This window comes from Salvelinus alpinus, chromosome 17 (assembly GCF_045679555.1).
Source record: "Salvelinus alpinus chromosome 17, SLU_Salpinus.1, whole genome shotgun sequence".
NCBI classification, from domain to species: domain Eukaryota; kingdom Metazoa; phylum Chordata; class Actinopteri; order Salmoniformes; family Salmonidae; genus Salvelinus; species Salvelinus alpinus.
In genome coordinates this window covers 36655981-36673930 of record NC_092102.1, presented here as the reverse complement: position 1 = coordinate 36673930, position 17950 = coordinate 36655981, and the positions used below count along the sequence as shown (strand labels likewise).

At 42.0% G+C, this 17950-nt stretch overlaps 1 protein-coding gene across 1 annotated transcript in view; it reads right to left on the bottom strand.

Annotated features, from left to right (window-relative positions):
* LOC139542888 (dedicator of cytokinesis protein 3-like) overlaps window positions 1-16048 on the bottom strand; it is an 85541-nt gene extending 69493 nt beyond the window's left edge. Inside the window, exon 1 of the mRNA XM_071348840.1 lies at window positions 15274-16048. Within this exon, the coding sequence (XP_071204941.1) occupies window positions 15274-15310 (37 nt within the window). The 5' untranslated portion in view covers window positions 15311-16048. The remainder of the gene's footprint in view (window positions 1-15273) is intronic.
* Between the last annotated feature and the right edge of the window lie 1902 nt (window positions 16049-17950).

The window sequence follows — 17950 nt, the reverse complement described above, 5'->3', positions numbered from 1 at the left end:
ATGCTTTGCTTCCAGAGGCATGCTTGGAACTCGGTAGTGAGTGTTGCAACCGAGGACAGACCGGGACAGCTCTTGCAAGGCAGAAATTTGACAAACTGACTTGTTGGAAAGGTGGCATCCTATGATGGTGCCAAAGTCACTGAACTCTTCAGTAAGGCCATTCTTCTGCCATTGTTTGTCTATGGAGATTGCATGGCTGTTAGCTCGATTTTATACACCTGTCAGCAACGGGTGTGGCTGAAATAGCCGAATCCACTAATTTGAAGGGATGTCCACATACTTTTATATATTTATAGTGTATATATACAGATTTTTTAAATTTTATTTAAAAATGTTTGCTACTGTAGGTAACCTTAGCTAGAGTTTTTCAGCTGTACCCGTGCCAAAACTCTGGTATTTTTCATTCTATAGCTTGTTCACCATCTTCTTTTTAAATAGTGAGCCAACATGTTTTCAGCACTTCTATTTCCCTGACTGATCAAAACTTGTTTTCTCAGGCTCTCTCGTCTCTCTGCAGAAGACATAGTGAGCAATATAAAATCGCAATATAGAATCGTGAGAATTGCAATACATATCATATCAGCTCCTTGTATCACATACTGGTAATTTCCAGTTCTACTTCTTTCCTAGTTTGAGAAACCCTTTCCCAGATCCACATGGCTCAGATAAAAATTACAAATGGGCCTTTTCTGTTTGGCGCCAATGAGTCATGTTGTTCAGCATGACCTGAATGAACGCTCACTCACTCAGACACACATTGTATCGCTGTTCGCAGGTTCTGCTAAGCTAACCTTGTGCCACAGGAGTGCCCTAGCGCTTCTGTCAGATCTGATTCCAGAACAGCAGCCACAGCTATCTGAGTGAGCATGGCACCCATCAGCAGTGGAGGTCACATGACTACTTGATGATGACCTCATTACCTTTCATTACTTTTTAGATGACCACAAGGCTGCTCGGCCAACCTGCAGCGGTGGAGAGCATCAATGGTTGTGTCCTCAGGGGGTTAAAACCATGAAAAAATGGTGCTTAGGGTACTCTAATCTCTGTAATCCCCCTCACAATGGAACAGTAGCTGTATGTCCTGCATTATGTACTTGCTTATGGCTGTCCATCCACATCATTGTCCAAGATGGCATTGCTCCAAATTTCCATGACTTTCAAGTTTATTGCTGTATTGTGTTGCACTTGAGCCATTACATGTGGAGGTGCAAGGGCAGGCCAATGTCAGAGCCACGAGGGGCAGATGTTTCTGAGGCAGAGTGAGAAGTGGCATACAGAAGTGGCATACAGTACTGTCATACAGTACAGTATGTGTACAGCTATCTTTACCCCTACCATATAAACAGCTATCTTTATCCCTACCATATAAACAGCTATCTTTACCCCTACCATATAAACAGCTTTCTTTACCCCTACCATATCAACAGCTATCTTTACCCCTACCATATAAACCGCTATCTTTACCCCTACCATATAAACAGCTTTCTTTACCCCTACCATATAAACAGCTTCCTTTACCCCTACCATATAAACAGCTATCTTTACCCCTACCATATCAACAGCTTTCTTTACCCCTACCATATAAACAGCTTTCTTTACCCCTACCATATAAACAGCTTTCTTTACCCCTACCATATAAACAGCTTTCTTTACCCCTACCATATAAACAGCTTCCTTTACCCCTAACATATAAACAGCTATCTTTACCCCTACCATATCAACAGCTTTCTTTACCCCTACCATATAAACAGCTATCTTTACCCCTACCATATAAACAGCTTTCTTTACCCCTACCATATAAACAGCTTTCTTTACCTCTACCATATGAACAGCTTTCTTTACCCCTACTATATCAACAGCTATCTTTACCCCTACCATATCAACAGCTATCTTTACCCCTACCATATCAACATCTATCTTATCCCCTACCATATCAACAGCTATCTTTACCCCTACCATATAAACAGCTTTCTTTACCCCTACCATATAAACAGCTTTCTTTACCCCTACTATATCAACAGCTATCTTTACCCCTACCATATCAACAGCTATCTTTACCCCTACCATATCAACATCTATCTTATCCCCTACCATATCAACAGCTATCTTTACCCCTACCATATCAACAGCTATCTTTACCCCTACCATATCAACAGCTATCTTTACCCCTACCATATGAACAGCTATCTTTACCCCTACCATATCAACAGCTATCTTATCCCCTACCATATCAACAGCTATCTTTACCCCTACCATATCAACAGCTTATCTTTACCCCTACCATATGAACAGCTATCTTTACCCCTACCATATCAACAGCTATCTTTACCCCTACCATATCAACAGCTATCTTTACCCCTACCATATAAACAGCTATCTTTACTCCTAACATATCAACAGCTATCTGTACCCCTACCATATCAACAGCTATCTTTACCCCTAACATACCAACAGCTTTATTTACCCCTAACATATCAACAGATTTATTTACTACTACCATATCAACAGCTACCTTTACCCCTACCATATGAACAGCTATATTTACCCTTACCATATCAACAACTATCTTTACCCCTACTATACCAACAGCTTTCTTTACCCCTAACATATCAACAGCTTTATTTACCCCTACCATATCAACAGCTTTATTTACCCCTACCATATCAACAGCTATCTTTACCCCTACCATATCAACAGCTATCTTACCCCTAACATATCAACAGCTATCTTTACTCCTAACATATCAACAGCTATCTGTACCCCTACCATATCAACAGCTATCTTTACCCCTACCATATCAACAGCTATCTTTACTCCTAACATATCAACAGCTATCTTTACCCCTACCATATCAACAGCTATCTTTACCCCTACCATATCAACAGCTATCTTTACCCCTACCATATCAACAGCTATCTTTACTCCTAACATATCAACAGCTATCTTTACTCCTAACATATCAACAGCTATCTTTACCCCTACCATATCAACAGCTATCTTTACCCCTACCATATCAACAGCTATCTTTACCCCTACCATATCAACAGCTATCTTTACCCCTACCATATCAACAGCTATCTTTACTCCTAACATATCAACAGCTATCTTTACTCCTAACATATCAACAGCTATCTTTACTCCTAACATATCAACAGCTATCTTTACCCCTACCATATCAACAGCTATCTTTACCCCTACCATATCAACAGCTATCTTTACCCCTACCATATCAACAGCAATCTTTAGCCCTCCCATATCAACAGCTATCTCTACCCCTACCATATCAAATCAAATTATATTTGTCACATGCGTAGAATACAACAGGTGTAGACCTTACCGTGAAATTACCTTACCAACAATGCAGTTTTAAGAAAAATAAGAGTTAAGAAAAATATTTACTAAATAAACTAAAGTAAAAAATAAAATAGCAACAATAAAATAACTATAACGAGGCTATATACAGGGAGTACCGATACCAAGTCAATGTGCGGGGGTACAGGTTAGTCGAGGTAATTGAGTTAATATGTACATGGTAGGGTTAAAGTGACTATGCATAGATATTAGATAATGAACAGTGAGTAGAAGGAGCGTGAAAAAAAGGGTGGGTCAATGCAAATAGTCCGGTAGCCATTTGATTAACTGTTCAGCAGACTTATGACTATGGCCCACCCGTCTCCCCCATCTCATCAATGGCCAACTGGCTTATACGGTGAGGCGTCTCCTGAAGGTTCAACCTCGGGGCAGGGGGTTCTAGTACCTGGTTGACTGGGAGGGTTATGGCCCGGAGGAGAGGTGCTGGGTCCCCGCCAGGGAGATGCTGGACCCAAGCCTCATCGCGGATTTTCAACACCGACACCCCGGTCAACCAGGTATGCGCCCAGGTGGGACCCCAGGTGGCGACCCTAGAGGGGGGGGGGTACTGTCACACCCTGACCTGTTTCGACCTGTCCTTGTCATTGTCTCCACCCCTCTCCAGGTGTCGCCCATCTTCCCCATTATCCCCTGTGTATTTATGTGTTCTCTGTCTGTCTGTTGCCTGTTTGTCTTGTTTGTCAAGTCAATCAGTGTTTTGTTATCAGCTCCTGCTTTTTCCAGTCTCTCTTTTTCTCGCCCTCCTGGTTTTGACCCTTGCCTGTCCTGACTCTGAGCCAGCCTGCTTGATCACATTGCCTGTTCCTGACCCTGAGCCTGCCTGCACCTTTGCCCCACCTCTGGATTGTTGACCTCTGCCTATCCTGACACTGAGCCTGCCTGCCGTCCGGTACCGTTGCCCCACCTCTGGTTCACTAACCCCTGCCTGCCGTCCGGTACCGTTGCCCCACCTCTGGTTCACTAACCCCTGCCTGCCGTCCGGTACCGTTGCCCCACCTCTGGTTCACTAACCCCTGCCTGCCGTCCGGTACCGTTGCCCCACCTCTGGTTTACTGACCCCTTCCTGCATTGACCTGTCTGCTGCTTGCCCCTGTTGGAATATTAAACCATTGTCAATTCGACGTGTCTGCATCTGGGTCTTACCTTGATTCCTGATAGGTATAAAGGTCCTGGGTGGCAGGAATCTTGGCCCCAGTGATGTACTGGGCCGTACGCACTACCCTTTGTTGCGCCTTGCGGTCGGAGGCCAAGCAGTTGCCATACCAGGCTGTGATAAGACCAGTCAGGATGCTCTTGATGGTACAGCTGTAGAACTTTTGAGGATCTGAGGACCCATGCCAAATCTTTTCAGTCTCCTCAGGGGGAATAGACGTTGTCGTGCCCTCTTCACGACTGTTTTGGTGTTTTTAGACCATGATAGTTTGTTGGTGATATGTACACCAAGGAACTTGAAGCTCTCAACCTGCTCTACTATAGCCCCATCAATGAGAATGGGGGCGTGATCGGTCCTCCTTTTCCTATAGTCCATGATAATCTCCTTTGTCTTGATCACATTGAGGGAGAGGTTGTTGTCCTAGCACTACACTGTTGTGTCGTCAACAAACTTAATGATGGTGTTGGAGTCGTGCTTGGCCACGCAGTCATGGGTGAACAGGGTGTGCAGGAGGGGACTAAGCACGCACCCCTGGGGGGCCCACATGTTGAGGATCAGCGTGGCAGATGTGTTGTTGCCTACCCTTACCACCTGGGGGCTGCCCGTCAGGAGGTCCAGAATCCAGTTGCAGACGAAGTGTTTAGTCCCAGGGTCCTTAGCTTAGTGATGAGCTATGAGGGCACCATGGTGTTGAATGCTGAGCTGTAGTCAATGAATAGCATTCTCATGTAGGTGTTCCTTTTGTCCAGGTGGGAAAGGGCAGTGTTGAGTGCAATAGAGATTCCATCATCTGTGGATCTGTTGGGGCAGTATGCAAATTGGAGTGGGTCTAGGGTTGCTGTGACGATGGTGTTGATGTGAGCCATGACCAGCCTTTCAAAGCACTTCATGTGCTACAGGTCGGTAGTCATTTAGGCAGGTTCCCTTGGTGTTCTTGGGCACAGGGACTATGGTGGTCTGCTTGAAACATGTAAGTATTACAGACTCGGCCAGGTACAGGTTGAAAATGTCAGTGAAGACACTTGCCAGTTGGTCAGCGTATGTTCTGAGTACACGTCCTGGTAATCCGTTTGGCCCTGTGGCCTTGTGAATGTTGACCCGCCATGGCGAGCGTGATCACAGAGTCGTCCAGAACAGCTGGTGCTCTCATGCATGCTTCAGTGTTGCTTGCCTCGAAGTGCGCATATAAGTAATTTAGCTCATCTGGTAGGCTTGTGTCACTGGGCAGTTCGTGGCTGGGCTTTCCTTTGTAGTCCGTAATAGTTTGCAAGCCCTGCCACCCCTGACAAGTGTCAGAGCCGGTGTAGTAGGATTCAATCTTAGTCCTGTATTTACGCTTTGCCTGTTTGATGGTTAGTCTGAGGGCATAGCGGGATTTCCTTGAAAGAGGCAGCTCTCCCCTTTAGCTCCGTGCAGATGTTGCCTGTAATCCATGGCTTCTGATTGGGGTATGTACGTACAGTCACTGTGGGGACAATGTCATCGATGCACTTATTGATGAAGCCGGTGACTGATGTGGTATACTCCAATGATATCATATGAGACCCGGAACATATTCCAGTCTGTGCTAGCAAAACAGTCCGGTAGCTTAGCATCTGCATCCTCTGACCACTTCCGTATTGAGCAAGTCACTAGTACTTCCTGCTTTAGTTTTGCCACTAGGAGCACCGCCTCTGGATGAGTATTTTCTTGTTTGCGTATGTGTCACGTTCCTGACCTGTTTTCCTTGTTTTTGTATGTGTTTAGTTGGTCAGGGCGTGAGTTGGGGTGGGCATTCTATGTTATGTGTTTCTATGTTGGGTTAAATGTGTTGCCTGATATGGTTCTCAATTAGAGGCAGGTGTTTGACGTTTCCTCTGATTGAGAACCATATTAAGGTAGGCTGTTCTCACTCTTTGTTTGTGGGTGATTGTTCTTGTGTCAGTGTTTCGCCACACAGGACTGTCACGGTAGTTATTTTGTATCGCATATTGTTTTTGTTAATTATTAAATCACTATGGAAACTAACCACTCTGCGTATTGGTCCGATCCTTCTCGAGGAGGATTACGACTGCCGTTACAGTATGGCTTTATACAGCTTGCTGAGTGTGGTCTTAGTGCCAGCATCGGTTTGCGGTGGTAATTAGACAGCTACGAAAAATATAGATGTAAACTCTCTTGGTAAATTGTGTGGTCCACAGCTTATCATGAGATACTCTACCTCAGGTGAGCAAAACCTTGAGACTTCCTTAATATTTGATTTTGCGCACCAGCTGTTATTGACAAATAGAGATGGACTGCCAACCCTTGTCTTACTGGAGGCAGCTGTTCTGTCTTGCCGATCAACGGAAAAAACAGCCAACTGTATATTATCCATGTCATCATTCAGCCACGACTCAGTGAAACATAGGATATTCATTTCATCTCGCTGACTAATTCTCAGGATGTACCCCGACCTGCGTCCCTTGTATCGGTGTCTTCTCTTCATGCGAATGATGGGAATTTGGGCCTGGTTGGGTATCTGGAGTAAATCCTTTGCGTCCGACTTGTTAAAGAAAAAATCTTTGTCCAGTTCGAGGTGAGTAATCGCTGTTCTGATATCCAGAAGCTCTTTTCGGTCATAAGAGACGGTGGCAGACATAAACATTACACAACAAGTTGGAAATCGCAAATTCAACAATGAGTTCTTTGGAAGGAATCGGTGACAGTGGCTAAGTGCAAGCATTGCAACTGGGAAGTCAGACTGGGAAAATACATTTTGAACAATCATTCAACTCGGAATTGTAAATCGTTTTCTTTGATGACAAAATTTGCCATAAAAGGACCGTCGCGCACAACAAGGTGAGTCCAAAAATGTCTTATATGCAGCTTCAGAAATTATGTAATATGACGGGGAGATATGGTCAGTCATATCAGCTATGTTTTTTAAAAAGTCAGTATATGAGGCTGAATGAACTGTTTAGCTGCCAGACAAGGCTCCACTGATAGCCAGGTGTAGCAGTGGTAAGGATTCACTCCATGGTGCTGAAAAGAAAGCTCTGCTGTTGGGACAGCTTTATGTGAGCCCTAAACGTTTGTGCGCATCGCTTGTTGCCGTTATAGTGCAATTAATGTATTGTTTAGTGTTGTGTAGTGGCTTTGCTGGCATGCATCTAAAAGAAATGTTTGGGGAGTTTGCACCACCAAGATTTACATGCTAAAATCACCACTGCCGCCGGCCAGTGTCGCACTTCCGCATCTGCGGTGAAAGGTGACAGAGCTAGAGAGGTGTTTGTCAGACCATGAGACATCCCAAAAATCTGTCTTCTCACTAAAAGTCTGTAGCGTCCGAACAGTTTGACCTAGAAACTATTATGACTACTCTATGGAAATGGTGTTCTCTGTTTCTATGACCCCTACAATTGTCAGGAGACTCGTCGATGTGCCAACTTCTGTTTTGTAGCATCTGAACCATTTGGGCTACTAATGGGACACCACGGTGGAAAGGGTAGACTCTCCTGAACACAATGGTGTTCTCCTTTTTGCTTTATGACCCACACAATTGTCATAGGACTCCTCTGAAGGTAACCAGTACCGGCTTTAAAAAAACGAATGAAAGTATGAAGATAGTTTTGTGCCTACCCAAAAAAAGGGGTAGGGGTAAATACGTATGTGTAAAAATGTTTTTTTCTTTTTTACATCTCCTAGATTTTTTGTTCAGCTTCTGTCAAAGCTTTGGATGTGTGTAAAACCCTCCCGTCTAAGTTGCCTTAATATTATATGCCCATGGGCAGCAATTATGGTGCCTGTAGGCCTAACTGAGACATAGTCTACTTAAAACAAGTTGTGGTTTCGTTTTTAGTAGAACTTGATAAAAAGTATTTTGCCTACATCAGTGTAAATGTTATGTACAGTGGGGAGAACAAGTATTTGATACACTGCCGATTTTGCAGGTTTTCCTACTTACAAAGCATGTAGAGGTCTGTAATTTGTATCATAGGTACACTTCAACTATGAGAGACGGAATCTAAAACAAAAATCCAGAAAATCACATTGTATGATTTTTAAGTAATTAATTTGCATTTTATTGCATGACATAAGTATTTGATACATCAGAAAAGCAGAACTTAATATTTGGTACAGAAACCTTTGTTTGCAATTACAGAGATCATACGTTTCCTGTAGTTCTTGACTAGGTTTGCACACACTGCAGCAGGGATTTTGGCCCACTCCTCCCTACAGATCTTCTCCAGATCCTTCAGGTTTCGGGGCTGTCGCTGGGCAATACGGAGTTTCAGCTCCCTCCAAAGATTTTCTATTGGGTTCAGGTCTGGAGACTGGCTAGGCCACTCCAGGACCTTGAGATGCTTCTTACGGAGCCACTCCTTAGTTGCCATGGCTGTGTGCTTCGTGTCGTTGTCATGCTGGAAGACCCAGCCACGACCCATCTTCAATGCTCTTACTGAGGGAAGGAGGTTGTTGGCCAAGATCTCGCGATACATGGCCCCATCCATCCTCCCCTCAATACGGTGCAGTCGTCCTGTCCCCTTTGCAGAAAAGCATCCCCAAAGAATGATGTTTCCACCTCCATGCTTCACGGTTGGGATGGTGTTCTTGGGGTTGTACTCATACTTCTTCTTCCTCCAAACACGGCGAGTGGAGTTAGACCAAAAAGCTCTATTTTTGTCTCATCAGACCACATGACCTTCTCCCATTCCTCCTCTGGATCATCCAGATGGTCATTGGCAAACTTCAGACAGGCCTGGACATGCACTGGCTTAAGCAGGGGGACCTTGCGTGCGCTGCAGGATTTTAATCCATGACGGCGTAGTGTGTTACTAATGGTTTTCTTTGAGACTGTGGTCCCAGCTCTCTTCAGGTCATTGACCAGGTCCTGCCGTGTAGTTCTGGGCTGATCCCTCACCTTCCTCATGATCATTGATGCCCCACGAGGTGAAATCTTGCATGGAGCCCCAGACCGAGGGTGATTGACCGTCATCTTGAACTTCTTCCATTTTCTAATAATTGCGCCAACAGTTGTTTCCTTCTCACCAAGCTGCTTGCCTATTGTCCTGTAGCCCATCCCAGCCTTGTGCAGGTCTACAATTTTATCCCTGATGTCCTTACACAGCTCTCTGGTCTTGGCCATTGTGGAGAGGTTGGAATCTGTTTGATTGAGTGTGTGGACAGGTGTCTTTTATACAGGTAACGAGTTCAAACAGGTGCAGTTAATACAGGTAATGAGTGGAGAACAGGAGGGCTTCTTAAAGAAAAACTAACAGGTCTGTGAGAGCCGGAATTCTTACTGGTTGGTAGGTGATCAAATACTTATGTCATGCAATAAAATGCAAATTAATTATTTAAAAATCATACAATGTGAGTTTCTGGATTTTTGTTTTAGATTCCGTCTCTCACAGTTGAAGTGTACCTATGATAAAAATTACAGACCTCTACATGCTTTGTAAGTAGGAAAACCTGCAAAATCGGCAGTGTATCAAATACTTGTTCTCCCCACTGTATATACAGTTGAAGTCAGAAGTTTACATACACCTTAGCCAAATACATTTAAACTTTAAAGTTTTTAACAATTCCTGACATTTAATCCAAGTAAGAATTCCCTGTCTTAGGTCAGTTAGGATCACCACTTTATTTTAAAAATATGAAATGTCAGAATAATAGTAGAGTGAATTATTTATTTAAGCTTTTATTTCTTTCATCACATTCCCAGTGGCTCAGAAGTTTACATACACTCAATTGGTAGCATTGCCTTTAAATTGTTTAACTTGCGTCAAACGTTTTGGGTAGCCTTCCACAAGCTTCCCACAATAAATTGGGTGAATTTTGGCCCATTCCTCCTGACAGAGCTGCTGTATCTGAGTCAGGTTTGTAGGCCTCTTTGCTCGCACATGCTTTTTCAGTTCTGCACACAAATATTTTATGGGATTGAGGTCAGGGCTTTGTGATGGCCACTCCAATACCTTGACATTGTTGTCCTTAAGCCATTTTGCCACAACTTTGGAAGTATGCTTGGGGTCATTGTCCATTTGGAAGACCCATTTTTGACCAAGCTTTAACTTCCTGACTGATGTCTTGAGATGTTGCTTCAATATATCCACATCATTTTCCACCCTCATGATGCCATCTATTTTGTGAAGTCAGACCAGAGGGCATTTCTCCAAAAAGTATGATCTTTGTCCCCAAACCGTAGTCTGGCTTTTTTTATGGCGGTTTTGGAGCAGTCTCTTCTTCCTTGCTGAGCGGCCTTTCAGGTTATGTCAAGTTAGGACTCGTTTTACTGTGGATATAGATACTTTTGTACCTGTTTCCTCCAGCATCTTCACAATGTCCTTTGCTGTTGTTCTGGGATTGATTTGCACTTTTCGCACCAAAGAACGCTAGGAGACAGAACGCGTCTCCTTCCTGAGGGGTATGACAGCTGCGTGGTCCCATGGTATTTATACTTGCGTACTATTGTTTGTACAGAGGAACGTGGTACCTTCAGGCGTTTAGAAATTGCTCACAAGGATGAACCAGACTTGTGGAGGTTTACAACATTTTTTCTGAGGTCTTGGCTGATTTCTTTTGATTTTCCCATGATGTCAAGCAAAGAGGCACTGAGTTTGAAGATAGGCCTTGAAATACATCCACAGGTACAAGTCCAATTGACTCAAATGATGTCAATTAGCCTAATCAGAAGCATCTAAAGCCATGATATCATTTTCTGGAATTTTCTAAGCTGTTGAAAGGCACCATCAACTTAGTGTATGTAAACCTTCTGACCCACTGGAATTGTGATGCAGTGAATTATAAGTGAAATAATCTGTCTGTAAACAATTGTTGGAAAAATTGCTTGTGTCATGCACAAAGTAGATGTCCTAACCGACTTGTCAAAACTATAGTTTGTTAACAAGAAATTTGTGGAGTGGTTGAAAAACGAGTTTTAATGACTCCAACCTAAGTGTATGTAAACTTCCGACTTCAACTCTAATTCCATATTGAAGCCATGCAATTACTTAGAACAATGTGAACTGCTAACATGTTAAACATATTTAGCAAAGATGGGATAGGCTTACATTTTGAAATGTTCTTTCTGTAGGCTTTTTAAAAAACTAACCTATAAGGAATAACATTCGAATTGGAGTTGTTGTCAATGCAATACATAACAAAACGGAAATAAACAACTTGAAGCAACCATATATTTAGCCATGGAGCATGTTCTGATTGGCCAGTGAGGAGTCATGCCTCGACACACCTACAACTAATTTATTCATCAAAACCCAGCCCTTTTGCGCCACTGCCACCTCTTGCACTCATAATTCCTGCAGTGAAAATAGCAAAAATATTTCTGGCACACCCCCAGACCTACAGCCTACTGCCAGCGTAAATATTTACCATTGCATTAGGTTTGTTAAAATAGCCCGTAGATTCTTTAGAGATGCTTCCAATCAAATCTGATATCTCAATTTCAGTTTGTAGCTTTCAACATGGGACATTGTTTTAACAGCTTCAAACATCAACCCTCAGCATCAGCCCACCAATCTGAAGAATATGATGTGCCTTTTGATTACTCTGGCAAAATTCAGAGCAGTAAAACAAAATGGACAGGTCTTTTAACAGTGTGTATGCCTCCGGCTGTCGCCTACATAATCATCTGCATCAGTGCTTATCAATTCAAGTCAAGTGGGCCTACCTACAGGGTTGCACATTTTGTTCTAACCCACCACACCATTAACACGTGACTATCAGTTGATTAGCTGAATCAGGTCTGTGCACTGCCATGTTGTGATAGCAAAATTGTGCAACCGGAATTGAAAAACGCTGCTGGGCAATTCCTCGGTAACAGAATTACACTCAGACTCAGATATTTCACTCTAAAATATATGACAAACAACAAACAATGATTTAAAAGTTTAACAGAACATACAAGTCTATGCACAAGGAATACTTTTAACAATTTACACAGAAAACAAATTTACACAAAAACACATTTATTAAAAGAACTATGCAGATGCAAAGTTTGTTAACAGAATTACGGTAAGATTTCCCTCCGTTTATGCGACCACGTTTTCCAAAAACTCTGTTAAATATCTGTTCCGAATTAAGATGAAAATATTTCTGCAGAAAGAATGGGGTGTCCGCTATGACATGACACTTTGACTTTGAAAAAAGGGCAGTAGCAGGTGACCCAACTGTGGTTTGTGACTACTATGATTTCCCATTGTATTCAATTCAATTGCAGTAATTCCGTTACCGATTTGGTAACAGCATTACACATTTGAATCACTTAATAATTCATAAACAAAATTGATATCAGTAAAACTTTAAATAAATGGTAAGTCTCCCTTTACTTCGACTTCTGTGAACGTTCATTATCCTCCTTATGAGGGAGAGAAATCTGAAAATATTTTAAAGATATGTGGGTTTTTGGTAACGGAATAACAAGGCACAAGGCAATGTTTCTTTAACTTACAGAAGGCAAATAATTTATCCAAAATGAATTAGAAGTGTTGATATTAGTTGGTAGGGGTATTTTACTTCAACATTATTGTGTTTGTAATAACTTTTTTTTAATGTTCTGGTAGATCCCTTTTCCATCTGTTTGACCAGGAATCAAAGCCATTACATATGCCTACTTTTTTAAGATGGAAAATGGTTGAAAAATATATCAATGCCTTCATTTCCCAAAAATATAGACTCCTTGTTTTCATTTGACACCCAATTTGAAATTCTCCTATGAACTTCACATGTTGGTGATCATGGGCCATTTTATATGGAAATGACCTGGACGCGGCTTCCCAAAAGCTTCGTTAGAACCATAGGATCCTAACCAATTTAGCCTTAAAATGCTTTTGTGAAACGGGCTCTGGTTTAAATGCTCTGCCTTCCACATTTCAGCATTTTCAGCACCACGGACAGCGATACGCTAAACGCGGCTCGGCCAGAAGTTGGTTTAAGTGTCATTTTCAGCTCCGTGAACATCGACAAAAAAAAGCATCTGGTTGAACTTGAAGCATCAAGGGTAGGCTACAGTACGCTGCGTGCTCTCATCAAACTGTTGCTTCTCTCCTCCTCCAATGTCAAATCAATAGTTTTCAGCCTTTGTTTCCTCTTTGTTGAACACCCATCAATAGTTCTGGAGTCTGGGTATTTTTCGAATCTACAGTGTAATACAAACATGCAAAGCCGTGTGTGTGTGTGTGTGTGTGTGTGTGTGTGTGTGTGTGTGTGTGTGTGTGTGTGTGTGTGTGTGTGTGTGTGTGTGTGTGTGTGTGTGTGTGTGTGTGTGTGTGTGTGTGTGTGTGTGTGTGTGTGCGCGCGCGTTTTGAGCGAACTGATTCAACATGACTCATTCAAATTGCCAGGAACAGACTTCTCCAATACTACTGATACGATTGTCCACTACCTCTAGGGTTACCAGTGGTGGAAAAAGTACACAATTATCATACTTGAGTAAAAGTACAGATACCTTGATAGAAAATTCATCAAGTAAAAGTAAAAGTCACCCATTAAAATACTACTTGAGTAAAAGTCTAAAAGTATTTGGTTTTAAACATACTTAAGTATCAAAAGTAAATGTAATTGCTAAAATATACCTAAGTATCAGTAAAAGTAAAAACATTTTTTAATTGCTTATACTGTATTAGGCAAACCAGACGGCACCATTTTCTTTTTTTTCTTTTTATTTACAGATAGCCAGGGGTACACTCCAACACTCAGACATAATTAACAAACGCAGCATGTGTTCAGTGAGTCCGCCAGATCAGAGACAGTAGGGATGACCAGGGTTGTTCCTCTGATAAATGTGTGAATTGGACCATTTTCCTGTCCTGCTAAGCATTTAAAATGTAGCGAGTACTTTTGGGAGTCAGGGAAAATGTATGGAGTAAAAACGACATTATTTTATTTAGGAATGTAGTGAAGTAAAAGTTGTCCAAAATATAAATAGTAAAGGGCAGTTACCCCCCCAAAAAACACTTAAGTAGTACTTTCAAGTATTTTTACTTAAGTACTTTACACCACTACTAGCACTTTCCAAATAATTCGGCCTACATGGACCGAGCATGAAGACGAGGGATGGGGTAGCGTTGGTTGTAGTATGCTAAGTAGCAACTATTGTATTAGCGAGGTAGTCGTGGTGCTATGTTATAAATGCCGACAAGTATATGGCCTACGCATAGTCAGACTCTAAAACGTAAGCTACACCTGTTGGCAGAACGCTATCTCATTGCCCCCTCGTGGTTTCCAGTCGAATAGCCTTTTCAGCGATATAGGCTCTGCCGCTCTTCAACACATGGATAGAACACTATGATTGACGCATTTACAGAACTCTAAAAATTAAATGTAGTATATGAATGAATGATAAGGATACTGTAGCCTTATAGGTTATATGGGTATAGACACTGGTGATACAGTCTAATAGAGGTAGCCCATCTAGCCCATAAGAGGGTATAGGCTATCATCCCACGCAATAACCTAGGCTTTGCATTATCTTATTTTTGACCGGTTATCTTCAGCCATTAAGCACAGCTGATAAACTATATGGTTTGTAAACTATAATTAGGCTCACATGATTTAAAGATATATGAAACATTAATTGAAAGACATTGTGATCGTTAGCTGAGAATATCCTACAGTAGCCTAGCCTATAATAACCTGTATGACCAAACATGATATCATCACAACGCTTCTTCATTAGCCAAAATAAGCAGCTTTGAATGAGAAAAGTCAATGAAATTGAAAACATGCAATCAAAAATGACAAATGTCTATATAAATACAGAATGGACTCACCAACTCCGATTTTTTCATCTTCTGTTGGTATCCACATTTTGGATTTTTTTGTTATTTTCCCACCAGGAGACCAAGCCTCATTCTGTCGATATCGTGGGAGAATGTAGCTAAATAAAAGCTATAAGAATATCCCCGACTCCTTCGATACGAACGGGATAATCTCCATAGAAATCTATAACATACAAAGGACCACAAATGTCTTAACCCGCGATTTCTTTATCTCCCGGGTCTGCTCTGCTCGCCGTCTCCTAGTCACACACTGATGCAGTCTCTGTGTCCACCTACCCAACACACACGGTAATCTAATCTCTGAACGCTATTATTGCAGCAGCATCTCGATAGGAACAGGAATAGTTTTTTTAAAGGTTTATTTATTTATTTCCCAGTTAGTCATTAGCCTATGGCTCAGCTACCAAATCAGATATCGGGTCCCACTCCCGGCGGTAGAGTTGAGTCGTTAGATGATAATTAGCAGTCGTGATATTGTCCGCCGGTCCAAACTGGTCTTGGGGTGCAAGAACAATTCAGAAACTGCGATATACCGTAAAATGCGCCATCTTCATGGTCATCACGACTCGTTTAGTCAATACCGATGTGTCAAGCATTTGCAAATGTAGATTGGACTGTCGGAGAGTAACTCGATGGCAATTGCATCTATCACTAACTGCGCTTTCACGGTCATGGGCTACCTCGGCAGCATCTGATTTCACTGCGCTTAAAATTGAATCTGCTGAACCAAGCTGCATATGCTATTAGACTACATCAGTTACTGGAACCAAGACAGATGTGGTAAGGCTTCTCTAGCCGATAATTACAGAAGAATAGGCTAACCACCATCAGAAAATGGTTGCAGAACCTCTATTGGTCCAATAAACACTGAACATACTCCTTGGGATATACATTTTGGATTTTGGCCTATGTTTAATTCACATGAATTAATACAAAAATGTGAACTTGCTCTTAATTACAGTGCATAGCCTACTCAATAAAACCTAAAAAAAACCTAGGCTATTCCTCCCATCACATTGGCAATGTCTTCTGGTTTGGAGGGCATAGGCCTAAGTTATGATCAACTGGTAGCCTAGGTTGTGTTCAGAAACAACCCCTTGTCAGAGGATATAGTGTGATAGTAACCTGCATGTAACGTTCTCACAGATAAACGCCATACACCATTGTGCACTTAGTGTGGGCTGTTGCAGGTGGGTGTTGAAAATGCTACTGTGCTGTATGCAGGCCTATACCCAAATGGACCCTCTCCCCAGGATGACACCTGCGGTTTTGTCTATTCATCTGCCTGTGTTTTTCTCAGAATCTAAAGACTAGTTCCTTCTTCTGCATTGCTGTACAATGTGATCCTTGTTGCCCTCAATAGCCTCCAACATCTCAGTGGGTTCTTGAATCTAGTCTGCCCCTCTCTCCAGTGCTTGCTCTTACTGCATCGCTTAGTGGATTCAGAAAGGCAAAGGGTTTAAAGAATGCTGCCTGCTTGCCAGTATTGAAACCTATTAAAAATCAACTCAGACTAATCCTCATGAAATTATATTTCTAGGGAAAACAATCTAATATTTCTGCCTTGAAAACCAACACAGCTACCTGGAGTATTACATCATCACCCCGTTGTCCTGGGTGATGGGTCAGAGCATGGTGTGATCAGCAGAATGTAGTGCTGTATATTGAGAAAAAAATATGTTCCTGATTCATTTGTTTTACTGTAGATAAAGCTGTTTCCTGTGTAAATAAACAGATTTATAGAACGTTATTATCTGATGATTGACCGTCTCAGAATGTGTCTTGTAATTACAAATGAATCTATCTCTGATGTTCAGTTCCATAGAGTAACTAGTGTGTTGGATGCTGAGTAGGAGGAAGGGCAGTGTTGTGCAGTGCTATGTCCTCATCACAGAGACTCCATACTGACTCCCATCCGTCATTCATCTCAAGTGGAACACTGTGGGCGGTGTTTTAATCACATACATAAAACTGGATGAGTGTGTGTGCAGGTTTAGCACTACAGCACGGGTCTTAGCTGATACAAATGTGTAGAAATGAAATGTAAACATCTAGCTTGACATATGATTCCTACTTGTATAGACAAACATGTGAAAATGTCAACACTGCAAACGTGTTTCCTCCACATGTAAATGTGACGAGTTTACAGCATATTTCAAAGATTAAACATTAGGCTGGGTATCAGACAAACAAGACCTGATGAGAAGTTTGATATGTGCCCTAGCCTACTATGCAAAGTCACTACGGATTTATTTTCCCTGGTTGATACAGACATTCTCAGGAAAGTGATATCACAACTTAAGCTTTCTGCCTGCCTTCTCAATCCCATCCCCACCCCACCACCTTCTTCAAAACAGTTTTTAATTGCATATCTAAAGAAGTGCAAGCTATTGTTAATCACTCCCTGTTCACAGGCACTTTCCTCACTGTACTAAAAACTGCTATGGTGAAACCCCTTCTGAAGAAAAGTCATCTAGATTCTTCAGTTTTTAGCAATTTTCGACCAATCTCCAAGCAACATTCTGGAGAAATTGGTTTTCAAACAACTAAATGCCTTTTTAAGTGCCAACTGTATTTTTTTTAAAAATCCAATCTGGTTTTCGTGCCCACCACAGCACAGAGACAGCCTTAGATAAATTGGCAAATGATCTTAGAGCCAACACCAAAC